Raw genomic sequence first — 27,992 nt, forward strand, 5'->3', positions numbered from 1 at the left:
TGAAAATAAAACACCCTTGATTAACATTTTAATAAAGAAGGTCTTTCTTTTGGCACGCAGGGTCTGAGGAGCTATTCTCCCCTATCCTGCAAATCTATTCCTTCTCCGGTGAGGGGAAGTATTACCACTTTCCAGAAATCCATAAAAGAAGAAGTGATTTTTTAAGCTGTTACTTGTACACACCGAAGTGAGAGCTTTCTTGGGGTGCGCTCTCTCTCTCTCTCTCTCTCTCTCTCTCTCTCTCTCTCTCTCTCGTGTGTGTGTGTGTGTGTTTGCTTGCGAGGGGTGCGCTTCCGATATGTGTTATGCAAAAATGAGGATGATTTGTGAAGAAATCATCCTTGTAAAGCTATTGGTTCTGGTCATCAGCCTTTATCCAATGCTTTGGTGATGCTGCTGCTGATCTATTTGGGAAGTTGGCTGGCTCTCAAGGCAGTCTCTCTCCCTCTCCCTCTCCTCTCTCTCTCTCCTCAAAGGCTGTTCCACAGTGAAAATATGCTCAGTGCAGTTGAGTGCATGAATGAAAAAGCCTCCAGTATCTTCTAGGCTAGCAAAATGCAGCACAAGGCTCAACTTGCCCTGGCTTTCCTCCTGTCCCAGGTAAGGAATTTGATGCTTTGATCTGGTCTTAGGGGTTATGTGCTTGTGTGTTATCTATCTGTGTTTCTTTCTCGGGGTTTTTGGGGGGGAATGTTTTGCATTTGGCTATCTGGAAGTGTCTTGATTTCTCAACGATCGCATGCCGACTTGAAAAACACACAGATACGCACGATGAAGTGTGGATGTGAGAAGCAATTCTCCGATGTGAAAAATGCCTCTGTGTGCTTTCCAGTGACAGGAAATTAGCGACATAATACGTGTGTGTGCATGCAAATTGTATTTCCTTCACATGAAAGAGAGTACGGATTGCTGGTTCCGTGGTGCCAGCAACAAGATAGTCTATCACCTTCAATGCTTCAACTTTGATTTTTTTTTTTGCTTCTCCTTCCTATGGCTTCTGCCAGGACAAGATCACTACATTCCTTACCCCCCACACTCGTTAAAAAGAAAAGAGGAAGGGGGGAAAACATGAATAAGATTTTTTTAAAATAAAAATGTGGAAGAATAAGGGCTTTCCCCTGCCTCTCCTTCTCTGCCCTACCGCTTTGGTGAATTTGTAAAATCGAGTATTAATGAGCAGCTCGGCAGCCTTACCTCCCGCCCTCTTCTCAGCTGTAACAGATCCCACCCACCCCCCTTGCAAAAAGGCAAAAAAAATAAATAGGACATAGACACCCAGCCTTTAAAAAGCCAAGAGGCTGTGGAGCCCTGCTGTTGCTGTCAGTCAATAGCGGAGGAACTAGCTGCTCTCCAACTTCTGCACTCCTCCCTTGCCTTCCCCTCTGTGAATATGATACGGATTTCATTTTGGGAAGCAGCGTGTGATGTTTAAGGCTCCTTTGTTGTCATTCGGTGTGATGCTCCTCCATCCCCTTGTTCATCCCCTCTCTCCTCTCGCTTGTCTTAGGGAGCTTAATCTCTCATTCAGCTACAAGTCTCTGTCTCTTGGATCCCTGGGATGGTACTCCATGGTGATAAAAGTTAATTCCCTATTGGCTTTGAGACTGACTCGTTTTTTGCTTTTAACCCTTGAGGGTGCATGGGAGACCAATGCCTCAGGCGAGAGCAACTTAATGTGCACGATGCCTCCCAAATGAGAGGAACAGCTGTAGCTCGCTGGTAGAACATCTACTCTGCAGGCAGAAGGTCCCAGGTCCAATCCTCAATGGTTTTGAACCTCCCGATAGGACTGGGAAGGACTCCTGCCTGGAAACCTGGGGAGCTGCTGCCAGCCAGTGTAGAAAATGCTGAGCTATGATTTGACTTTGTAAGGCAACTTCTTAAGTTCCTAAAACATCATAAATCTGGCTGTCTTCTACTAGGTCACAATGTTTGTCTGTCCAAGCCACTGCTGTCTGCTCTGACTGGCAGCAGCTCTCCAGGGTCTCAGGCAGAGGTCAGTCCTAGAAACTGCTACCTGGCCATTTTAGCTGGAGTTGCCAGGGATGGGATTTAGGACCCTTTGCATGCAGAACATGTTCTCCAGCACTGAGCTATATGGCGCCTCAGCACTTTGACAGCCCTCTCTATTTATGGCATGTAAGTTGCAACTATTTCTCTCTCCTCTTACTGTATTTTTTTTCCTATTGAACCTGGAAAAATGGGACCTCCATGTGTATTTTAGAGACAAAACTGTGAAGATACTAGTAGAGTACAGAAACAAGTAATAAGTCACAGTTCCCTCTGTTCAACCGCAGCAGGGTAGTGTCACATGCGTGCTCATAACTTAGAGCGGGGGCACTACAAATTGGTGTCGTTGGGCTTGGCGATTGCTTGGGTAGTGATTTAAGGACAAGACCTGCCATTTATTGAATTAACTCATTGTTTAAAAGTTTTCTAGCATGTAGCAAGCTGGGATCTTGGCCAATGCTGCAGTAACTCCCATTACCAGTAGCTCCACCAAAAATGTTAGCTTTACTACAGAGTCCCAATGTTGTGTGAATCTGGCTCCTAGTTGTGTACACTGGTGTTAGGGCAGCAAGAGTTATGGCTCTTGTCTCCTAATACAGCTCGATTAAGGCTGATTAGAGATCTTCAGTGTCAAGTGAGAATGATTGACCATGATTGACCATGTGAAAGCCATGGTTCACTAAATGAAATGTATTGAAGTGGTCTTGAAGCAACAAAATCTAGGGAGCTGTGGCGTGGATGCAATTTACATGGCAACTGGATGTGCTGAGGTCATTTGAAATATGTGCAAGTGCTGTGTGGAAGAGGGGGAACTGTGTGCACGTAATAAAAATGGATGGGACAGGATGTGAAGAGAAAACCAAAACAACTGCTCAGTGGTTTAACTGGTTGCAACTAGCAAATATATACATACACTTTGGAGTGTGAGAGGGTTGTGGTATTTGTGATGTTGCTACTGGTGACAAAATAAGGTGTCAGATGTGCCTTTTCCCCAGTGTGTGACTTGGCTTACTTGCTTGAGTTATCTGCTCTGCAGTCCTCTTGTGCGATGCACCTTGCTGTCTCTCCTGCCCTTTGTTTGTAGCAGCAGACTATGATTTGGAAGATTTTCCCTTTAAGGTTTCTGTAGTTGGGCACACAGAGATAGACTTCCTGAGGTCAAGGAGAAAGAAAAGGTGAAATATAAAAGGAGAAGAGGAAGGAGGCAGGTGGAGAAAAGGAAAAGAGCAAATGCTGGTAGAAAATAGGATGATGAGTTAAATGTTGTGACTCAAATCCAAATGATTGTGCCCTCCTTGCAAGGAATCAGGGACTGTCTGTCTGTCTGTCTGTCTGTCTGTCTATCTGTCTGTCCCAAAACCTGCTCCTCTGTCAAGCTATTCAGATGCCCTTGGACAAATGACTATGTCTCAGCTTAACAGACTTTACAGGGATGTTGTGAGTTGCAAATGCAAGCCTGAGCTCTTTAGCAGAAGGGCATTCAAGACACACATGTGTAGTATTGCTTTTTTTTTTTGGGGGGGGGACAACAAACCTGCAGAAGCTGACCTGTTTCTAGTCACATGCTGGTATGTTCAAATGCTAGTTTTCTGCTCTAACAAGTACTCTTTTATCAGCATGGCTGGAATGTGTGAAAGTCAGTCTCCTCCTCCTTCTCACCTGTATTTCATGACTCATACAAAAGATGGCCCACATTCTAGCATGTCTAACATGTCCTTTGTTAAAGATCAGATCGTATCAGTTGATAGGGCTTGTCCTCAGAAGCTGCTTCAGTGCCAGAACTCAATGTCAAAACACATGGAGCAAAGCAAATGAAGAAAAGATTAACTCTGGGTATGTACAAAGTGCTCCACCCTGGTGACAGAGTTGAAATGGAGAGGAGCAAGGTTTGCAAACTGGAACAGGTGATTCACTCTTCTTTTTCTTTGGGAAAGCAATGATTCTGACTGAAATACCACACTTTTGTGGTGGAAATATTGGGAGAAAGAGGCATTGATGAGAAGCCTTGCGACAGCTGGTGAGATGATGAGGAAAAGGCTGCTGTTAAAGGGGCTACTCAGATGGATTGCTTGACTTGGATAGCTTCCGTGCAGCAGCAGAACTAAATGGTACAAAATGGGAAAAGTTACCTGCATGCAGCCATCTGGCAAGGCTCGTAGGCGCAGTGATATTTTTCTCTTCCTCAGCAGCAGCTACAACTCATTATTCCTTGATATCCGGCAAGTGGAAATGGGCAACATTGATCTTGATCAACTGATTTATAAGCGATGCAAATCTGTTGCTGTAATGCCTTCCAGGGAAGAGTATAATTCAGGTTTGAGTTAACGATCTAAGTTTGGGTCACGGTGATTAGGGAGAGAAAGTACCTTCTGAGCAGTGTGTTGTAGGCCCATCAACAATCTAAGCATGCATAAATTACTCAATAGGTGAAAATGATTTTTTAAAAAAGGGGGGGGGGGACACAAAGATCATGCACTCCCAACAGAACTTTGTAAGACAGTCCTCTGCTGTTCTGGGGGACATTTGAAGCTCAGATGTGTTCAAGAGTCTTCTTACATATCATAGTAATAATAGCAGACTGGGTGTGTGGAACTGAGCTGTAATTCCTCTTTCTGTGCTTTTGGAATAGTGTCAGGAGCAGGGAGTTATGGCCACATCTGGAATGTGTACATCTTTCCAGAAGGAAGATGCAGAATTCCTCCTACATACATTTCCACTGAGGCATGGAAAGAAAAAGTGCATCTTGGTTCCCACAAGTTGGCCATAGTACATCAACACATGACCAGATCATCACTGGTGGGAACCAGCACATGTAAGTTTCTAAAATGGGAATAGGGTGTGGAACTCCAACCCCCATCAGTCTCAGCCAGCGTGGCCACATTGTGAGGGATGATGGGGTTGTAACCTAGCAACATCTGGAAGGACATGGGTTCTCCACTTCTGCCCTAAAGCAATTTCCCTATGTTACATAAATGGGCCCATAGCTATGCCTGGTGCCTGTTATAACAAAGAGTGGTGTGTGTGTGTGTAGCACTCCATTAAGCTCTTATGTCCCATTGGTATTTACTATGGATTGCACACCCTAACACAGAGGAGGACACTCAACTGCAGGCAGCGTTCTGTGCATGCTGGAGCCACTCCAGTCTCTTCTGTGGCTTCATGAAACATGCAAAATGGTGTAGTTTTGATACACATAGAGCCTGCACATCTTTCTGCAGTGTGATCAGTGTACAGAAATTCCTGCCATCTTCCCAGTACCAATGGAACAGAGAAGTGTCACAATGGAGAGCATTCAAAAGCCAATATCAAGTGGTAGGCTAGATGGCTATGGCTGGCCACTTCTCTATTTATAGAAATAGACAGAGCAGTCTAATTCATTTTCACATACCTTTAATGCTAAATTTACTGTGCCCCATTTTCTCTGAATTCTTTTAAACTGCTGAAACATTCACATTTAAAATGCACGTGTTTGTAAGCACTTTCTTTGCAATACATTTTGTCCCTGAAATATACTTATTTTTTTCACCCAAACTGCATTGCACATAACTGGCAGTGCATGTGTGCAAACGTATTGATACTTACATTCTGCTCTGCGTAGAAGTTTGTGAAGTCTGGGATCTGTGCATTTGTTTTAAAATTTGAGACCAAATGAACTTTGAGCTTATCCACCCTTACCTTTCCACCGCTCTTTCCATGCATGGTCTGCAATTTAAAGATTTGTGTCTTAGCAACCCCCCTTTTTTATTTGCACCAGTGCTTTCCCCATGAAAACACACTCTTTAAAGCTCAATCAGAGCAAATGGCAATCCACTGAGAACTTGAAGTTTGCTCTGGTTTAATGCTAAAAAAAAAAAAAAATCCCATTTGGACACAGAGCTTTTAAGCATGGAGTTGTGCCTGGAAAGAGTGGAATTAAAGGTCCTACATACATTTTTGCTGATTTCTAAAAGGAGGGAGAAAGGTATACAGACTGTTGAGGCTGTCTAGAATTGACACTGGAAACGGGGTGTCCAGGTCCTACTCTTTCTAAAAGTTCACCTTATCCAGCCATTGGCTTCATGCTTTATAGCATTCCCCCCCCCCCCACATGATGAAGTTGGGCATGGAGTGCTCATTTGCTAAGATGGGCTAGAAATAATGGGCATAATTGTTTAGCTAATGTGTGCCTTATGGAGGTCTATGACAGCAGCAGGCAACCTAAGGCCTGGGGGCTGGATGCGGCCCAATCACCTTCTCAATCTGGGCCACAGATGGTCCAGGAATCAGCATGTTTTTACATGAGTAGAATCTGCCCTTTTATTTAAAATGCATCTCTGGGTTATTTGTGGGGCCTGCCTGGTGTTTCTACATGAGTAGAATGGGTGCTTTTATTTAAAATGCATATCTGAGTTATTTGTGGGGCATAGGAATTTGTTCATTATTTTTTTCAAAATACAGTCGGTCTGAGGGACGGTGGACCGGCCCATGGCTGAAAAAGGTGGAAACAATAACTTGAGCTGTAATTGCACTCAAAATGGAAACAATAACTTGAGCTGTAATTGCAAAGGAAAAAGTCTCATACGCATGATCTACTCGGAAAGCTTATTTTTTAAACACATAGTGAATTATAGAAAACACAGAAACCACCAACTTTTTCATATTTCTCCAGAAGAGGGCTCCCTGCACAGCATGAAAACCAGTGATAAGATTCAAACAGAGGGATGGGTCACAGCTGTAAAAGAGGGAAAGATTGGGGGGAGGAGAGAGAATCACATTCTATACAGAAGTCATGTCAAAATAACTTTAAGGGTTGAACTCTGAGTTACTCACTCAACTTGATCTCTTGTTCATACCAGTCTAGTGCAGTATTTGATCATTAATCGTTTTCAATGAGATAGGTTTTCCTGTGGTGGGGTGGAAATGAATAATTGATACAGAAATGTCCTTTAATTTTGTTCCCCCCCCCCCAAGGAATGAAAACAAGAACCTTGGCAAATGACCTTTCTGACTATGGACTCTGTACGTAGTTGTTGCTTTCCATTTCCGATGTGAAAGCAAAAAATAAACATTGTCCTTTGCTATTATGGAGAAGCATCTTGAGCAGGCAGCAGGTTTGAAATGCTGTTTCTGGATCTGGAGGAAAGAAAAGTCAGATGGGTGCACAAGATGATACACCGTTAAGTCAGTTGGCATAGGATGCCACAAAAATAATTTATATGTGCAGTACAGTGCTTAAACTTGAACGTACTTCTGTGTGCTTTCATGGGGAACATGGTGGACAGTTAGGCTTATCATTGCAGATGGTAACATGCATGCAATGTGTGGTTGTGATCATGGTCTGCACTATGAAAACATAGATCAGATTTTGAAAGCACATTCTGAGCATGTGTTGCTAGCACATATAAAGGTAGGGAGATGGATGGTGAGGACATATATTTTACATTCCTGATATTGTTGTCAATGGTCTTTGCTGACATGATGAATCATGGCTTGAGGTACTTGTACCTAGGTACCAATTAATGTTACTGGAGTGGTGCAGAGATGCCACAGTTCCCTCTAGGTGGATCCTATGATGTGCTAATACTTGTAGAAAGGGAGTTGGGATAGATTCCTTAGTATTTCTTCCTGCCCAAAAGGAACCAATGCCTGGTGGGCAGAGGCAGGCTAGACCTGGAAGCAGAGGTTCCAAGCTGCATCCAAAATTTGGGGGGCGGATGATGTTGCATTTGTGTGATGTCACACATGCAATGTGCAATGCATGTGACACCCACCCCACCTGCCCAGGCCTTCATTTGTCTCCATCGCTGCAAGACTGAGACTGCCTCCTCCCCGCCCGCAAGACCTGCAGAGGCACTTTGGTGTGTTCCTTTGATATCTGGTGTGCCACAACAGAAAAGGCCCTGCTTCTGATCAATATCAACTTACCTTTAGACACTGAAGGGAATTGGAAGCAGGGCCTCCCCTGAAGATCAAAATGAAAAGTGCACCCTTGAAATTGAATGGCATGACTTAAAACTGTTATGTACTGAAGTTCTCACCCTAGGCCAGCAGGGGGATACTGTAGATAGTTATGCAAATAAGGGATTGAAAGTGACGCTCAGTGATTGGATAGTTTTAGAAAATTGTTACAGTTACGTTGTACTGGAGCTCTATATAAGCAGGCTGACTGAACCCTTCAGTTCAGTTCTGTCCTGGCCTGTGAATAAACAAGAGCTGTTTGAAGAATCGCTGTGTCGTCTGATATGTTCACCCACAACTTAACAAAAACAGCCAAGCTGGTGCCAAACAAGTTGCTTTGGACCACATCAATGAGGCTGAGAGGGGCTGCCCAGACTTACGCCCTGGGGAGGTCACTTAGGTGCTGCTAACACAGAGGTTTGACTTCACCCCTGGAGGCACACTCCATTGTCTCTGGAAACGGACAGATGCCAACGACTTAAAATAGGGGTGAGAGACCTCTAGCTCACCAGATGTTCTTGGACTTTAGTTCCCATCAGCCCCAGCAACGTGGTCAATTATCAGGGATGATGGGAGTTGCAGTCCAGTAGTTTTGGAGGGTCAGAGGTTCTCTGACACCAAATTAAACTGCTAGATAAGCTTTCCCCAATCTGATGCCACTGAAAAGTTTTGGACTACTGCTTACATCAGCTCCAGTCTGTATGGCCTAACTGGGGATGATAGGAGTTGCAGCCCTACAACTCCTGGAGGGTTCCAGGTTAGGGAAGTCTGTTGTAGATTCATTAAGCAGCCATCACCTCTGGTATCATAGCTGCAGTTGTGCAATCGCATGCCTTAAACTTCAATTGAGTGTTAGCCGGAGCCACTACTGGCTTACACTGCAGCTTTTGCTCACCCCTGTAATTAACAGAAGCAGAGGCAATTAATGCGAAATTGCCAGCTGAATGAAATGTTTTTTTTATTTGTATTTCCCCCTGTTGTCCTATGAATCCTTCATTTATTAAACATAGCACCAAGTTCCCTCTATGAATTCTGGAATACTTGAGACCCCCCCGTACCAGGCTCAACTCTACACAAGGCATACAGTGTGTGTTCTGAAGCATTAACCCACCCTGTCCCTCTTTGCAGCTTCCAAAGCTGTCGGGACTCTTTCCCACTCATATGTTGCTTATTTTCCACTGATGGAACAAGCCCATTTGGCTGCAGGCTCCCCACCATGACAGGTTTTTTGTTTTTGTTTTGGTCTGTGTTGGATGTGCATATAGCTTTCTGTTAGGCCAGGATTTGGATCAAACAGCTTTATTATGAGTTGGCAGCTTTTGCCTGACCTTCTCTGCTGCCATTTCCACTGGGGTGAAGTGTAAAAGCGGAATCTCATCTTGCAAAAACACCAGTGCAACTCCCGGCAAGTCAGAGAAGCTGCAAAGGCCTTGTGTATACAACCCAGTAAGACTTTGGGATCTCCTTTTAGCCTTGTAAGCATTCCTTCATTGCTATAGCTTCTAGGAATACCATAAGAAATAGCACTGCTGAGGAATACTAATGGGTCAAAGAAGGCTGGAGTATTAAATTAGGGCTGTCAGGGGATGTTTACACAACTGTTGGATGTGTGCCTGCTTTGAAGAACAAATTTCCTAATAAGGAGAGAGGGGAATTGGTTTAAATGTGGGGCTTTGTGAATGTTTGACCGCAGGAACCTGTTTTAAAGACAGGATGTAGGAAGCTTCCAGTAGCTACTGTGAGAAAAGGATGCTGGACCAGATGGGCTACTGACCTAATCAAGGAGGCTCACTTTACATTCTTAAACCTGGTCAGGCTATTTGCCAGTCTAACCCAGCATTGCCTACTCTGACTGGCAGTAGCTCTCTGAAGTCTCAGGCATGGGCCATATATACAATCTGAGCATAGGTTGGAGGAGCTCCCAGCATTAACACCCCAACAGATCTTGCTTCTTCGTTAGTTTCCAAAGGTGGGGGGGGGGGTCCCAAAGTCCAGAACAAAGCAAACAGTCTTTGTGCCTCTATATTCCAGCTCATGCATACATATAACTCTGGATATTGTTCTTCTCCAGACCAGCCTTATGCAGAGATAAGGAAAGGCCCACCCATTTGTTTCTATGGGAGCCTCTTTGGACTTGTAAACCACAGTCCTTAACTAGCCAGCCAAAGCCATTACCTTGACAAAGGAAGTGTTTTGGTAAGCTTTCCCTTATGCATTCTATATAGGATTGCAGGTTCTGGAAGGGGAGCCAGGATTCCACCCAGATGTCCCTCCAACTCATTATCAGTATGGTGTGAACGTGGCCTCAGTCAAAGCTGAGTCCCTATTTGCTGCTTCATGGGATTGCCATATTTTAATATTATTTTATTGAAACTTTTTTGAGTGCAATACCAACACTGCAATGCAGTCATCATCCTGCCATTGTTGAATATGCGCCCTCTGAACTCCTGAACTGCAGTCATTTTGCTGCTGCTTTAGGAGACTTTCGATTCTCATTCTCCCAGTATAATGACAAACTTCTGAAATGCAATCATCTCATTTTTTCTCTCTCCCAGTGCCTGTAACTGCTTCCCAGGGGAGAGTGAAGCTCTGGAAAACAGCTTTGCCAAGCCCGTTTGAAGCTCTGGATGCTTTGGCCTTGAGGCATCTAGGCAGGCAGGTTTGCAGCTTCTAAGTGCTTACTCACTCCTGCCTTGTAAGGCTTATTTTACTAATTTCCCTAGAGATGGGCCCTGTTCTTCTGCTTTCCCTTGGAGGCCCAGGACAGTCAGAAAACCGTAGAATTAGCATCCCTTAGAATTGAGGTAAATACAAATAATACTTAAGAGTCATGGAAGTTGAAGGCATCCTGCTCTGAAGATGATAAAAGGGTTAGCATGCCTAGTCTAAACTTGAAGTATAATAAACACAATAGGATTTGGATGGAAATCTAGCATTCTTGCAAAATTGGAATTGTTTCCTTGGATGAGATGACCCCTGCTCCAATTGAATAAGTGGAGTCCTTATTTTCTTATCCATACCCTTGGTAAATCAATATCCCTATGTCTGTGTCATGGGGGGGTGCATTTAAATTTTGCTAGCATTAATAAACATATCAGCATTTTTTCCAAATTTAGCACCAACTCCAGGCTCTGCAGAATCATCTCCTCCTCCTGATTTCCTACCCACCTTTCACCATGGGGTCCCAGGGTGGCTTACAACAATGGAAAAATACAATATGAAAAACAATTAAGTCTTATGTGTGATCCTATGCATGCCTTATTTACATCCCATTTGGATTACAGTAACACACTCTACATGACTACCTTTGGGAAGTGCTCAGAGACTTCAGTGGGGCCAAGATACGATGGCCAAGTTGCTGGTTACTGGGAGAACAGGAACTCCTTGTCACAATAGCTCTGCTGGTTATTGGTCAGTTTCCAGGCACAATTCAAAGTGTTGGTTATGACTTGGAAAACCCTACACAGCTTGAGTCCAGGCTTTCTGAAGGACTGTATTTCTCTATATGAGCCTGCCTGGGTTTTGCTTTTTTGGGGGGAGGTCTTTCTCTCAGTCCAATCTGCTTCACAGACATCTTTGGTGACGACTAGAGAGAGGGTGTTTCAGTGGCTGTCCTCAGATTGTGGAACTCCCTTCCATGGGAGACTAGGCTGTCTCCACCCTGCTTTCCTATTACCAGCAGGCAATGCCGCCTTCTTCTTCTTCTTCTTCTTCTTCTTCTTCTTCTTCTTCTTCTTCTTCTTCTTCTTGCAAACCTTTGGCCTTCAACAGCATGTTCTGACAGGATTTTCTGTGGGTGGTTGTTGAACTTGTGTGTGCTTTGAAATGGTTTTCAGAGTTTTCAGTGCTGTTTTTAATAGGACCATTTATTTAATTGCATTATTATTATTATTATTATTATTATTATTATTAGTGTTTTTAGTTGTATCAGTTTTCATTTATGCTGTGAACCACCTTGGGTCCTGTACTGTGATAAATTTGGTGTGTGTGTGTGTGTGTGTGTGTGTGTGTATGTGTGTGTGTGTGTGTGTATATATATATATATATATATATATATATATATATATATATATTAAGCTAATAAATAGCAAGTCCTTGTCCAGACATACAGAACCAGTGACCACCCAGAAGATGTTGGGCTCTCATCAGCCCCAGCTTCCATGGCCAATGGTCTGGGCTGATGGGAGTTGTGGTACTGGAAATGAGGTGAGCAGACCCATTGAGACAGCAAGTAGAAACCTCGCAGCTCAGCCAGAGGCCCAGCTCTCACTGGCCTCTGCTGACTGGCAGCACCTCTCCAGGCTATCATCTTTCCCAGCTCTACATGAACTGAATGCCTATGAGTGTGTGTACTTTGCTGCCAGACACACAATTTGAACAATTTGACGTTGTTCCTATTGTAGGCAACATATCATTTTCTCTCTTGAAATTGGGCTGCAAGTGGGCTTTGGAAAGGGAGAAGAAAAGAGAAAGCTGTGGATAAAAAGTCAGGCTGAGCCGAAAGTGGAATCACAATGTGAATGGGAAATGGTTGTCAAGGCTGGCATTTATATCCCTGAGGTACTTGACAGCTGGATATGGTGTTTAGACCAGGTGGTATTTCTGTCTCTCTAAAGCACGGACCATAATTGATGAACTGATTTGAACTGGCTGGTGATGCTTTGAACTCCATAAATTGTGCCTTGTGCATAGGAAGCACCTCATTAACCTACAGCGGACACGACTGGTGTCCTGAATACCAACTTTCTCTTGGTTCCTGTGGTTGGCGAATGTTACTAGACTTCAGCAAAGAGACAGAGGGAGTTGGTGGAAATAGGTCACCTATTGTGCAAACTAGGCTCTTACGAGCATTGGATTATGACAGGCTGTGCTTTTCTTCAAATGCCCTTTTTATATATAAAAAGGGGGGACAAGGGTTTACTTGCTTGCAAACGGAAGTCTGTAGACTGCTCAGTCAATTCTTTTTTTCATGAAAGAGAGCAGTATGTTGAAGGAGTTTGATATCTCCCTCTTCATCCATTCTAATGAATTGATGGAGGAACCGCTAGCCTTCCAGGTGTCACTGAACTACAAGTCCCATCATCCCAGACCATTGGCCATCCTGGTGAGGGCTGACAGAGCCCAACCACCTCTGGAGGGCCACCTCTGTTTTATTGCAATAGTTTTCAGCTTATTCAGACCCATCTTTTAACCCAAACATGAAGTTGGGAACTGTCATCATTTGCCAACTGAACCCTGGGCCCATCAGAAAGTTGGATTTGACAAACAGTGTGCCCCCTTCTGTCTATCTGCCTGCCTTCCCTCCCCATTAGTGCTCCACTGCCATTAGGTGAGAGATGTAATTTTTTTCCAGGCCACCTTCCACCAAACAGCCCCAAACTCTCCTGTGTCTCCTTGACAACACCTCTTGGTGTTGTTGGCTTTGACTCTTGGATGTAGGTTGAATATATTCATAGAAACCACAAAGATTTGATGAATCAAGATTAAGTGTTTACTAACAGGTTGTTCTTGGGGAGGGGGAGATTTTAACATGTGAATGGTTACATTTACACAAAACATTCCCCCAAATAAGCAAAGTGTACAGAACATAATAGCAGAAACCTGGCTATACCTTAGCTAAATGGGTTCCCAACTGCTGAAGTCTTACATAGAATCTTGTGTTAATGCTGCTCACCTTATGCCCTCTAGCACTGTGTGTGTTCATTTGTATTCTGAGACCCACCTTGATCTGCCTTTCACTATATATACCCTTAGGCTAAGTGGTCTCTCAAAACTCAATCTACAAACATTTCAAACCTCAAAAGAAAATACACTTGTCCTGATCCTACAGCAGAAATGACTGACTTGCAACAAACTTCCCTAATTTGTAACACAACCCCTTCCAGTTTGTTTATGAGACAAGCAGGGTTAAATAACAGGAAGCAAATTAATCCCTTAAAGTCCAAACAAACTATATATTGGACTTTTTAGTTCTGTTTAAACAGTCCAGTTCTATCACAATGACCACATTATTTTCTTTTCGTTTTCTTTTTAACCATATAATGAGAGTAATGCTGCTATTAAAACCCACCATGGCCCAGTGGTGGGTCCCAATCCATCAGTTGGAGGCCAGCATAATACAATGGTACCTCAGGTTACATATGCTTCAGGTTACATACGCTTCAGGTTACAGACTCCGCTAACCCAGAAATATTACCTTGGGTTAAGAACTTTGCTTCAGGATGAGAACAGAAATCATGCTCTGGCAGTGCGGCAGCAGGAGGAGGCCCCATTAGCTAAAGTGGTGCTTCAGGTTAAGAACAGACCTCCGGAACGAATTAAGTACTTAAACTGAGGTACCACTGTAATGCATGCCTGGGTCTTAGTGTGTATAAAATAGCTGGAAAACTGAGCTACAGGAGACCCTTCCCCTGAATGGTCATTTATTCAACTTTCTCAAGCAACCCATTAAGACAGTTACGGTACTTGGCCTTCCCCTGCTGCAATAGCTGGTACATTTTCTTTCTTTATACCATACAGATAATGTGATTATCTGTCCTCACACACTGGCATTCACACATGCAGAAACTCCAATAGTGGCTAGCTTTCAATATGTTGGCCTCTCTTCCAATCAAACCCATGTCCTGCTCCCCAAAAACATTTTGTTGTTGTGGTCAGGGAGGAAAGTGGGAAGAGAAACACATATTTTGAATTCCTTGTATCAATTGCTGACACCTTTTGTTGAAACTAGGTAGTCAGCTCGTAACACGTTTGCTGTAGCATTTTGTATGGAAAGAATATTGATTCTCCCACAATGTTACAAAGATATCCTTTGAAATATTTCTCTGTGTTTGTATACAGCTGCAACTTCAGCAGTGCACAGCTAAGGAACTGTGACCTGAGAATGCAGTGAAAGCTCTCTCTCATCACAATCAAACGTAGCAGCAATATGTCACTGATGCAAATGTACAACCGGGGGTGCTTCATGAGGAACTAGTTCTTTGAAGAAATCCAATGCATCTGTTCTCTTGGACTAATGTGCAGTGAAGAACTGGATGTCTACTCAGAAGGAAGAACCACTGAGGTTAATGGCACTTGCTCCTGGGAAAATGTGTACAGCATTGCAGCCTTAACCATCTGTTGCTGCTGTTGTTTCACTTCCCAAGTATTCAGACAGTTTTTGGCTCAAAAATAAAATAAAATATCCAGATCAAAATAAATTTAAGAGGAAATACATTTCAAGAATGCATATTTAATTACGAATTATTTTTGTAGATTTTTTAAAAATGCTGATTAATGTGGAAATGAGCCAAACTGAACTTATGAACTAACAATGAACACACGAGAAACTGACGTGGTTTGCAAATAGACCTATTCACTCCTACCTAAGCACCACTCTGTTGCAGGGTTCTTTTGTGGTGGATTCTTCTTCACTGGAGGTTTTTAAACACAGGTTGCATGTCAGGTATTCTTTAGCTGTCATTCCTGCATTGCAGGGGGTTGGACTAGATGACCCTTGGTGTTCCCTCCAGACTCTACAATTCTATGATGTTCTTGTTTTGGAATTCTTCTTTTTACCCAAAGGAAGTATTTTAGTCTGGATTTCAGCCAATCCGAATTATTATCTGGAAGTTAATCAATGACAAATTGTCACTACTGGATTAACAGCCAGCTGTTTTAAAACAAACAACATGCCATGGGAAACTGCTACTGACATCATTTCCCAGCTTAACAATAATACTAATAATAAGAGGCTGCGGCAGTAGCAACAGGAAGATGTGGCAGATTAGATTTTCTTTTGCTATAATGCTGACTGTCGCCTCTTAGAATTTCCTAAGAGGAAGTGGGAGCTTGCAATGTACTTCAGATATTTGGGCATCATGTTAAGCAGCTGTCCCACATTCACTCCTGTGTGACGAACTGAACATCTGCTTCAACCATCCCTCTCTCATGGTAGTCTGCTGCAATGCTGTAGTCAACACAGGGAGAGAGGAAGCTACCTTATAATGAGACAGACCATTGGCCTATCTAGATCAGTCTGCACAGACTGTCAGTGACTCTCCAGGATTTTCAGACAGAAGACATACCGAGTCCTGTGTGAGGATGTTGTGGGTTGAACCTGGGATCTTCTGTATGCAAAGATGTCCTACCACTGAGCTACTGCCTTTGCCTGTGAAAAATGATAGAGTTGCATGCCCCCTTCTAAGTACACCTGATGTTAGATGGATGGCCCTAACGTTAGGTAGGGTGACATTACAGCCAGTTTGGGATGTCGTGAAAAGAAAGCAAATTATTCTATATTTTCTTGTTAAGAGCATAAGAAGGGCCCTTTTGGATCAGACCAAGGGTCCATCTAGTTCAGCACTGTGTTCTCACAGTGACTAACAGGTCTCATGGAACCTGAGTGCAACCACAATCTCCCCACCACCTCATGATTCTGTTATACTGAGGCATACTGTCTCTGATCGGAAGGTCAGCGGTTTGGATCTGCACGACGGTGGTGAGCTCCCGTTGCTCTGTCCCAGCTTCTGCCAGCCTAGGACTTCGAAAGCACACCAATGTAAGTAGATAAATAGGTACCACCGCGGTGGGAAGGTAAACGGCGTTTCCAAACGCTCTGGCACTTGTCACAGTGTTCCATTGCACCATAAGCAGTTTAGTCATGCTGGCCACATGATCTGGAAAAGCTGTCTGCAGACAAACGCCAGCTCCATTGGCCTGAAAGTGGAAATGAGCACCACACCCCAAAGTCAAACTCCATTGCACTTAACCATCCAGGGGTCCTTTACTTTTACCTTTGTGAGAAGAGATCTTAGGTTCATGATAGGGTTTTTAGGTGTGTGTGTGGGGGTCATTCTGGATGATGCCATAAGTTGCTTTCAATTCCCCCCCCTTTTTTTTTGAGGGGGGGATCCTGAGCCCAGGGCGGGTTAGAATCTAATGGAAGAAGTTGCCAAACTGGTAAGACAAGTTTCTTTGTAACTGTAGCTGGCCACTTAAGTGCCCTCATCAGCATCCCAAAAATGAGCTAGGTTGCAGAAGCTACAGCTGTGTGATGGTGCCCTCCAGGTGGGCCTATCCTCCACCTCCCTGACCTAGCTGCTAGGTAAAAGAACAATAGCTAGAGAGTGTGTGAGAGAGCTCATCTGGAAACAGGCTGGAAGTTGGAGACACAGAGACATGCTTGTTCTGTGCCAGATCCAAAGCTATAACTAATGAAGAAACAAGATCTGTTGGTGTTAATGTTGTGAGCCCCTCCATCTTATGCTCAGGTTGTATATATGTGCAAATAAAACCCTGTATCCTAATGGCACCACAGTCTCCACTAATCTTCCTTCCAAGGAAACAGAACCTGGGAAAGTTCTTGACAACTCTGTAGTCTCTCAACACTCTGAGATTGAGGTGCTGTGTAACAATATAGAGAGTGGTTGTTTGTTAAGATTTAAGATTTTGAATTTTAGTATTTTCTTTGTCTCAATCACTGCGCAGGCTTCCGGGGTTTCATAGACTTGACCCTTCTTTCTTATCCAAATCTGTTGCATTATGGCTGAGATGTCCTTGTGCTGCTAAACTCTTAAACCCTGGCTCCAGTCACGGCTGGACCTTGTGTTTAGCTTTTCTGTATCTCTGTAATATTTGCACCATGGAGAGTTTTTTAAGATGCTGAAAAGCCAGCCGTATCAACGCAGTGATATATGGTGCTGGTTTCTTGCTGATGTAGCTGCTGAACTTAGTATCCCTTCTCATGTGCTGACAGAGGAGTCTGAGCAAGTAGATAAAAATTGAATATATTGAAAAGTGCAAAACAAATTGAAGAATGAAAGTTTTTAAAAAATCAGTTCGGTCTACTTTTTGTTGTTGTTGGCTTGCTGCTTAGAGGCAGAAAAATATCATCTTGCAGTAGCTGATGTATAAAGAGGAACGTTTAACCCTCTGAGTTCTAAATAAAGACTTTTGATCCATGAAACCTTCCTGAGGTGATTGGAGCATCCAGGATAAGCACATGAGGCCTCTCCAGATTTTCTGGGTTTTCTGGTTGTAGTAGTGGTAGTTTTTAACCAGGTGAATTCTGCTACATTCTGTGCAAGTGTATGCATAGGAACTAGCCCAGTGTCGAAGGTAGAATTTATGTTCTTTGCTTTACCCTTGTGAGCTTCTTGCTCCACCCACCACTGACATGCAGCTCTTGGAAGGTTGTCCAGAATGGAATGTGTCCCTTGGGCTGAAGAGGGATGGGATAGCTCAGTAGATAGAGCATGAGGCTCTTAACCTCAGGGTTGCAGGTTTGAGCCCTACATTGGATGAAAGATTCCTGCATTTCAGAGGGTTGGACTAAATGACCCTCGTTATTTCTGGCTATGCAATTCTATGATTCTGTGAAGGTTCTCAGTGCTTGTTTTAAAACTAAAAACATCATGCAGAATTGTTTTCTTAAAGTCAACAAAGGTTGCCTGCAGAATCATAATCACATACTATATTTTTCTATGCCTGGTCAGCGGAGATGTAATCGGTCTTCACATGAACATTCATGACAATACATTACTGCTTTAGCACTTAGAATTGGGGGATTGATCCTTCTTGTAGGTGTTGGGAAATAACTAGGCCTTGGGGGGGGGGGAAGCAAGGTAAGAATATATCTCTCCTGGTTCACTGTAGGACTGAAGATGTAGAGTAGATGGAAGCCAAGGGAGATCAGTAAGAGACTGAGAGACTGATGAGAATTATTTTGCACTGCAGCTGTCTGCTTGCCAGACTTTTGAAGCTGCTTGTCCATCTGTTGGCAGTTTTCTGTGGTGCCCTCTCACCTACCCAGCTGCAGAGTTGAGGTTCATTGGGAGGCTGCCGCATAGCCACTCTGTGAAGCAGCCAGCATTTGTCTTAGCCTTTGCTGCAGATGCTGTCACTTAAGTGGGTAATGGTAATAATAGTATAATCATTTGTAGGAGCAAAGGAAAGATGTGTCCGTCATGGTTTTTGGAGAGTGAAGGAAGGAGAAGAAGGAGGTTGTATCATGGTTTGATGGTGGACAGATGTTGGGGTTGTATTCTATTCAGAGCAGATTCCACATTAGTCACATCCAACACTGTCAGTGGGTCTACTCTGAGTAGATAATAATATAATAATAATTTTATTATTTATACCCCACTCATCTGGCTGAGTTTCCCTAGCCACTCTGGGCGGCTCCCAATCAAGTATTAAAAACAATATAGCGTTAAATATTAAAAACTTCCCTGAACAGGGCTGCCTTCAGATCTGCCATTAGCTCACAACCATTGGAATCAAGGGGGAGCTGTCTGTCAGTGATGCATACAGTAGACACAGCAAGCAAGGACCATGTTTTGTAGGGCAGGTATAGTATCAATCCCATTTTTGGGGAATATTGCCTGTGCGCAAGATGGAGCTGATGGAGTACAACAACTTCTAGAGGGATTAACCATCTCTGTAAACATAAGAACCTAACAAGAGCCAGGCACTCCTGTCTTCCACTGCCTCCCGCAGTTTAGTCAAACTCATGCTGGTAGCTTCGAGAACACTGTCCAACCATCTCGTCCTCTGTCATCCCCTTCTCCTTGTGCCCTCCATCTTTCCCAACATCAGGGTCTTTTCCAGGGAGTCTTCTCTTCTCATGAGGTGGCCAAAGTATTGGAGTCTCAGCTTCAGGATCTGTCCTTCCAGTGAGCACTCAGGGCTGATTTCCTTAAGAATGGATAGGTTTGATCTTCTTGCAGTCCATGGGACTCTCAAGAGTCTCCTCCAGCACCATAATTCAAAAGCATCAATTCTTTGGCGATCAGCCTTCTTTATGGTCCAGCTCTCACTTCCATACATCACTACTGGGAAAACCATAGCTTTAACTATATGGACCTTTGTTGGCAAGGTGACGTCTCTGCTTTTTAAGATGCTGTCTAGGTTTGTCATTGCTTTTCTCCCAAGGGACATGGGTGGTACTGTGGTCTAAACCACTGAGCCTCTTGGGCTTGCTGATCAGAAGGTTGGTGGTTCAAATCTGCTTGACAGTGGTGAGCTCCCAATGCTCCCAGCTTCTGCCAACCTAGCAGTCTGAAAGCACACCAGTGCAGGGAGATAAATAGGTACGGCTGTGGCAGGAAGGTAAACAGCATTTCTGTGTGCTCTGGCACGCACCACAGTGTTCCGTTGCACCAGAAGCAGTTTAGTCATGCAGGCCACATGACCTGGAAAGCTGTCTGTGGACAAATGCTGACTCCCTCGGTCTGAAGCAAAATGAGCGCTGTACCCCATAGTTGACTTTGATTGGACTTAACTGTCCTGGGGTCCTTTACCTTTACCTTACCTGGCTGCCTGTTGACATCATCTTTGGAGGTACTCCTAGGTGTGTGGGAATGTTCCTGGAAATATTTTGTGTTGGGACAAGGAAGAAGACCTTATTGGTGGTCGCTTTGAAACTCCCTTTCAGTGGAATCTGGTTTACAACCCTTCTTTAATGATTTCCTAATTTTTAAGAAGACATTTTGATTTTAAAGGGTTCTTTTAAAGGGCTCTCTGGTTTTAACTGTCTGTGGATTTTGAATATTTTTTATTGTTGCTGTGCTGTGTTAGGTCTTGTTATTATTTTAGTGTTTAATAATGTTCTAAACTGTTAACTTGTTCTTTGTTAGCTATATTGAGTTATTCTGAGGGAAGGTGGGGCATAAAATTTTTAAATAAATAAGAAGAATAGAGTACAAAGAGCTATGTTTAGAATCAGGGAAACTACTCCACAGATGAATGGATCAGTGCATGTCAATTTCACATGTGACCTTTTAAAAATCTATTATCGATTTCATGTGTGCTCATTAGCAAGTCTATTCCATCCTGTCTTCCCCCCATTAATTTGTGGTTTTGTTTGAAGTACACATCAAGATCCATGTTTGAGGGCACATTTAATCACAAAATACTTCATGCATTTCTAAATATATTTAGTTGCATCCAAGTAAGTTTGACTTGGAGTAGACCCATTGGAATTAAATTCTTTCCATTCACTTCAATTATTCAGCTTTTAGCATGTCCGATGCTAGAGAGAACCTTTTATTCTAACATAGTTTTACACCTTTTGCTATATTTTTTGTGCCAAGACATGTGTCGCAAAATTCAGAGAAGTGTGAAATCTGAAGGACTGAACCATGGATTAGTCCGAAAGGTGTGAATTTGGTTGGCTCACTTAAAAAATAAAAATAAAATAAAAAGGTGCATGGAATGAAATTCTCCTCCATCCTTATACCAGGTAAAGTAAATTGAAATTCATTGCATGGGCTTCCAGCGTGCATACAACTGCCATGAACTACCCAGACAAATTGAACAGCAAAATGCCTTGTTTGTTAAAACTTCATGGCCTTTCTTTTCCTTCCTCAGGCTTGTGAGTTTTGTCCAACACAGGGCTGCCTTAAATAAGCCATTACCATCAAATCCTGTGACTTATGAACAATTAATTTACTGTTGCAGCATCACCACGGGTTTTTGCAATATTTACTTGTGACTTGCATGATTCATCTAGCGCTGCTGGAGTTTAAGTGCCAGTAAAGGAGCGAGGACACAGATGAGTTCAAATATATTCAATCTCTTGTAATATTGCCAAGGAATATTGAAATATTGTTTAGCTATACTAATCGTCAGTTGGTCAGCATGTGGGGTTGAACAACAAGAGAGCAGCCATTTCATAGAGTCATAAGGGTTGGAAGGGTCTCTTTTGGGAACTGTAGTGATGAAATCCTAAGAATTATGTTAGGGAATCCCCCACTTATGCTTCTTGGAACAACATTTCTTGGTTTCACTGTAGAAATGGAATTATGCTGGAGTAGTTTAAGACTCTGATGCAGAGATGCCCAGTGGTGTATTTTTTGATTTTGACATTGTTTGCAGTTTGATCATCCATCTAGGGATGACCAAATTCGTCAATGTCAGTTTCTCACTTTTACTTTCCTTAGCTCAGTTCACCCCTTTTCTTCAGCAGTTTACAACATGCATGTTTGTATGCATTCCTTCTATTATATGCATTTTTGCAAGCATTCTCCCCTAATCGTTATGCATTATGTGTGTCTGTGTGGTTGGGTGTGTAATTTGTGCACATGTACCCCTACCACAGGATTATTATTATTTTTGTACACCATTTTTTGTTTGTGGGGCTAGCATTACAAAATTTTGAGTTGTGTATTGCTCTGGGAATTGTGAATTAGGTAGTTTCCCATTACAAGGCAAATTGAATGGATTTCTTCCCTGTCCTTACATCCCTTTCCTGCACTTTCCTGCATAATACAAAATAATAATAATAATAATCAGCTGCTACAAGATCGTTTCTGCATCTTGCCAATTTTTCAACTGACATAGTTGTATTTAAGCATTTATATCCCTCTTAGAACCTAAAAATAATGAAAGTACATTAAGTTCTTTCCTTTTGACTCAGTGTCTTTCTATCCAGGGCGTTCCCCTCCAGCCTACAGAAATCATGAGTAAGCTGACCATGTACCAGAGCCAAATAGAGTTGCAATGGAACTTAACTCCCTTTGGAATTGCTGTACTTCTTGGTTTACTGTTAGATCTTTTATTCTCATCCCCTCTTGACAGCCCCCTTTTAAAACTCCTGAAAGGCCCAGGGTCAGAATGTTCATTTGAGGCCCTCCTTCTTCTTCCTGCACCCAGGGTCAATAGCAAACCAGCCCCCAAACTAAAAGTGGGGGGACCCTAAAAACTCACACAATCCCTTTTAAGTACACACACACACACACACACACACACACACAATCACATGGAAGAAATAGGTGAAGATTTTTTGTCTCTAAAATGCAAATATAGCAATTATATTGGGTTCACTAGAAATATATAAAGCAGTGTATCCAGAAAAATCTATCTTGTTGGAGTCCAAGATCAGAGATGCTGCTGGGGGCGCATTGTGATTTGCATGTGCTGCTGAACTACATTTGTGCACTTTGTGTGTGCGTGTGCATGTGCGCATGCACAAGCTTAGGAGTCACATTTCATGACATTTACACTCCTTCACAGAGTAACATAACATCCTCAGAACTGGGGATTTGACATCAAAATGCAGAAGTGTGCTGTAATGAAAGCTTCATATCAGAGCCGTCAGAAAGCCTAACCAGTTTCAGTTTTTATTTGGAATGATGGACACCCCCCCAAAAGGGGAAAACAGATGCACAAAGCATAGCATCCCTTGTTAAGTGTATCCTATTACGCTGCTGCATGCTTTCTGGCATAACCACCCATATCATCACATTGGCACATAGCTTCTCAGTGAAGGGGTCCCACATTCTAGAAGGATTTTGAACAACCTGGGAACATTGGTTCAGCACTCTATGGTAGGAGTGGCTAACCTGTGGTCCTCCACATGTTGCTCAACTCTGACTCCATAGTCTCCAACTGCCCTGAAAATTCCAGGACCATCACAAAAACCCTTAAGCCATCATGGCTTCTCACTTTCTCATGTAGAGTCCTGAATTTCCATCTTTGTTGAGGCACACTAACAGGAAATGACTTCACATTGGGGGAAGTGAAGGGAAGGAAGAGTCACTGGCTGAGATCTCCTCCTCTGCCACCCCCTTGGCTGCCGCTCCTGGGAGCTGGAGAAGGCAGGGTGAGGGGAAGAGGGAAGAGTTATACCAGGTCCAAGGGAGGGAGCCACGCAGGCCAACTGGCCAGCTGGCTGATGGAGTAGCAGCAGCAGTTGGAAGAGGAGAAGGGATAAGACAATGGAGCCACTTCTGTCACCACCACTAGTTCTGCTATGGGACCCTGTGACTCTCTGGCCTGGTGGACCCCCAGCTGCACCAAATAAAAACAAGAAGGAGAAAGTGAACGAGGCCAGGTCTAAAGAGAAGGCTGCAACTGGAGGAGACCGTGGGCAGGAACAGACTCTGGGGTGTGGGGAAGGGTGTAGCTGGTGGGGTGCAAACAGGTCTGTGGAGGGCTAAAGTTTGAGGGGTGTGGTGGGCAAGGAGATTATGGGGGTTTGGAATGAGCGCTGGAGCTAGCTGGACTTCAGGGTGGTTGTCTATCATGAAAAACTTTGATAAAAATATTAACATGAATGAACCTACCCACCTACTCTGGCAGTGATACTAATGTAGAATGGAATGGCCCTTTTTTCATGTGAAGAATGTTGGAGGCTATGTGACTCCCAACAACCAGAACCTGCATGGTCGATGGTCAAAGATGATGGGAGTTGTAGTTCAGCATATCTGGAAGGTCACAGGCACCAGCAGAAGAATGTGTTTTCTCCTTCGCAATTGGATGCTACCTGAAGATACAGAGCAGCTTCAATTGACCCACCTGTTATAGTAGACCTTGAGGCTTGGGGGAGACCAGTCAGATCTTGGGGTACGCCAGCTGGATCCATTTCTCTAACGCCTGCAAAGTCAAGCAAACAAACAAACCACTTGTAGTTTCAAAGCAGTCCCTGCAGTCATGTTGAATCCATTTTAAATGCATACTGTTAATGTATTTCTCTTTTTTAAAAAACAGTTTCAAAATACACATTATTTCAATGCATGTTGAATATGTTTTTGTGAGCTGTGAACTATGTCACAATATGTAGATCCGATGGATCGCTATAGTCCGAACCAAGCACCTGGGAGTCGGGTCAAATCAGAATGGCAAAGATCAAATTCTCGAAGCAGCTCTTATCTTTATGCAGTCCCCACACCTTCCATTGATATTACATGTTTGCTAGAAGGATCATCCTTGCTGGCTGCATGCTGCATTCCTTTCCTCTAGAATGGCCTGTCTTGCTTTGTTTTAAAAGCCAAGACAATGTTTTGTTTTTTGGGTTAGGAGGGGAGGAGAAAAAAGCAACAACATAGTTGCCCTACAGGATGCTGGCACATCGAAATAGACCTCAGCAGTTTCAGTGTGTGAAATGGCTGGTGGTGCACAGCTCTTTAGAGTTCATATATATATGCATTTTATAACTGTATGCACTAGAGGCAAAACTCAGATTTAAGTTCTCAAGGCCCTGGGGAGGCAGCTGAATCTTAAAGAACAACTCCTAACAACTTGCATTAAACATTTGAATATACATCCCCAAAAGGCAAAAGCATGCAAACAAAAATGAAGAACAGAAATGAGATGGTTATTCACCAGTGGCAGCTAACAAAACAAGCACAGGGTCTATTATTGCTCAATCACTGAGGGTTTTCCAGAGGCATCTGGTTGACCGTATACTTTGTAAGCTGTACTTCATGAGGTTTTGGTACAGTGGAGGCTGTTCTACATGGGCAAATGGGACACTGCCCCAACTTCAGTTGACTCCAATTATTTGCTCTGGCACCACCTACTGTTCATCTCCCTGTCTTTCCTACCAGTCCCAATGGGCACTAACAGCCACAGCATTGGTATGATCCGGTAAAGGAAGAATTCCTCCATGCTGAAGTGGATTAAATTCTACTTGGGCTTGAACTGGGTGAAAAGTTTAGTTCTAATCCAAAGTGGTTCAGGAGGCAGCCTCTAGAAAACTTGTCTGAAACTTCCTACTTTTGGATTTCACACCACCACAGCTGTTTTATTGGGATATTATTTTCAGTAAGATATGCATTTCCTAGAGAATTGTAGTGCAAAATTCAGAGAAATGCAGACTTTGAAGGATGGCTGTGTTTCTGTTTGCACATTGTGCCAATTGGGTAAATCCAGTTTAAATGTGATCTGAATCAGGTTTCTCCCACCTCCACAGTGGAGTGCCCCAGTTTGGTTCACATTGATTATATTCTGTCTCCCTATTCTAAAAGACAAAATGATGATGAAAGGTGGAGCTTCACACCAAATAGTTTACTCTCACTATAGCAATCTTGTTTTTGAGCATTTTAATCCCAACCATTGCACTGTATAAACACACTTTCTTCAAAACAGGACGATCTGCTTCCATGTGGTGCCGGCTGCTTTGAAAACACCAAGCGTTTTGTTGCTTTCTTCTTTCCCTTACCTCCAAGACTCAAACAAACAAACAATATTATTATTACTTTTCCAGAGGGGTTGCTTGGTGCAGCACAGGATATTTTGAGACTGGCTGTGTAATGTTTTGGGAATGTACTAGGACGTCTGTTTCTCATAACGTGGCAGTGAAACCTCCCAAAGCATGCCAGCTCAATGATGTTCAGAATGTCTGTTCCAAGGGTGGTGGCTTGCAATGTTCAGATATATAAGCTAAAAATAGGATGCATTGGAACCCAGAATGCAATAATGCTTTATTTTTATTTTATTTTAGTGAGAGGATGAGTGCTTTAAAAGAGTGAACCTCTAGGCACTAAGAAGTGTGAGGCGGGGAGGTCACTTAAATCCTTGATATGATTTGATTAGATGGAACCTAATCCATATAAAATGATTCATAATAGTACTTGTTTTTGAGTTTTACAGAGAGGTAGTATACAGCTGTAGCTGAGAAAATGAGCCGGGAACTAGTAAGAGCTAGTTAAAATCTCTCCTCCTGTTCTCTTATGGTGGGACAGGAGGAGGAACATGCCAGTGGTTGGCGGGACCTGAGGCAAAGTGGGTGAGACAATGGAGAATAATGTAAGAAATATAAAAACATAAGAAGAGCTTGTTGGCCAATGGCCCATCTGGTACAGCATCCTGTTCTCACAGTGGCCAACCAGAGGCCTGTGGGAAATTCCCCAGAAGAACCAGAGCAAAAGAGCACTCTCCTCTCCTGCAACTAGTATTCAGAAGCATTTACTGCCTCCAGCTATTAAGGCACATAGTGATCATGGCTAGTAGCCTTTGATAGACCACCAATTTGTCCAGTCCTTGTTTGTCCAATACTATGGAGAAGTTCTTTTCTCTCTCCTGAATGGATGACTCCTCCCTTTGGACTGTAGGCAACAGCCACGCAGAAGCCAAAAGTGTCTGTATCTCTTTACATCTCTCCATCCTGGCTAGAAAAAAGCAGTCCATTAGCCGAAGATTCCCCACCGCAGGCTTAATGAAAAGCATCCACAAAGTTGCAGATTCACTCCCTGGTGCTTCTGGAATTGGAGAGAGGGATGAACCCTGTCTGTAGCTCCAGAAAGCGGTTCCTTGGATGAAATAGTTCAAGACTAAATGGACAAATAGCCTGGCTTAGACTGCATTCCTGACACTACTTACCTGGAAATAAACCCTATTAGATTCAATAGGACTTATATTAGAGCAGACACTGTTTATGAGAGAGTCAGTGAAGTGTAGTGACCAGAATGTTGGACTAGGGCCTGTGATAGTGGGATTTAAATTCCTGCTTGGCCATGAAGCTCACTGGGTGGCCTCGGGCCCGTCACTGTCTTTCAGCCCAATCTACCTCACAGGGTTGTTGCAATGTACACAACCTTGATCTCCTTGGAGAAAAGGTGTAATATAAATGTAAAAGTACTGTAACTTTTTTTAAAAAAATATGATTGCAATCTTAGCAAGTCAATAGTAAGGCGGGTTTAATGGAAGGCACATACCTGATTGGTAAGGCAAAAGCTCTACATGTAGAGATCCCATGTTCAGTTGCTGGCATCTCCAGGACTCTGGGAATAGGTTCCACCTGATAATCAGGATAGCTGCTGCCAGCCAGAGTAGACAATACTAGCTAGATCAGGAAGAGTGAACCTGCTACTCTTCAGATGTTGCTGGACTCCAGCTCCAATCAGCTCTGTGCTGGCTAGGGCTGATGAGAGTTGGAGTCCAACGTCATCTAGAGGGCCATAAATTCCATACCCCTAAGCAGAGAGCAGCTTCATATGTCCATAGCCTAGTGCAGAAGTATAAATGGGTATCTTTGTAAAGATCCAATCATACAACTCACCTGAATTATGAAGGGGAGGAAAGTCAATCCCCATGTGCTTTATTATTTTTTTTACAGCGTTCATTTTTCTTAATGCCAAGGTTTATTTCTACTCTCTCCTAGCCTCCTGTACAAGGTGCGTCACTGCTGTCTCGAGACAGCAAAGATATATCTCCAGTGTGTTTGGGGAATAGCAGTTAGCGGAATGTCATCACCTGTAAGGGAAGCTTTAATATTAACATTTTGTTCTTGCTCAATAAACGGGGAATGTATTGATGACTGGCACATTAACAAATGTAAAATA

The 27,992-nt window shown here is 43.2% G+C and overlaps 1 protein-coding gene across 1 annotated transcript in view; it reads left to right on the plus strand.

The window, feature by feature from the left end:
- Positions 1-309: 309 nt before the first annotated feature.
- CDH13 (cadherin 13) overlaps positions 310-27,992 on the plus strand; it is a 589,050-nt gene continuing 561,367 nt past the window's right edge. The window contains exon 1 of the mRNA XM_053400135.1: positions 310-600. Coding sequence (XP_053256110.1) covers positions 556-600 — 45 coding nt within the window. The 5' untranslated portion in view covers positions 310-555. The remainder of the gene's footprint in view (positions 601-27,992) is intronic.

This window comes from Podarcis raffonei, chromosome 8 (assembly GCF_027172205.1).
Source record: "Podarcis raffonei isolate rPodRaf1 chromosome 8, rPodRaf1.pri, whole genome shotgun sequence".
Lineage (NCBI taxonomy): Eukaryota > Metazoa > Chordata > Lepidosauria > Squamata > Lacertidae > Podarcis > Podarcis raffonei.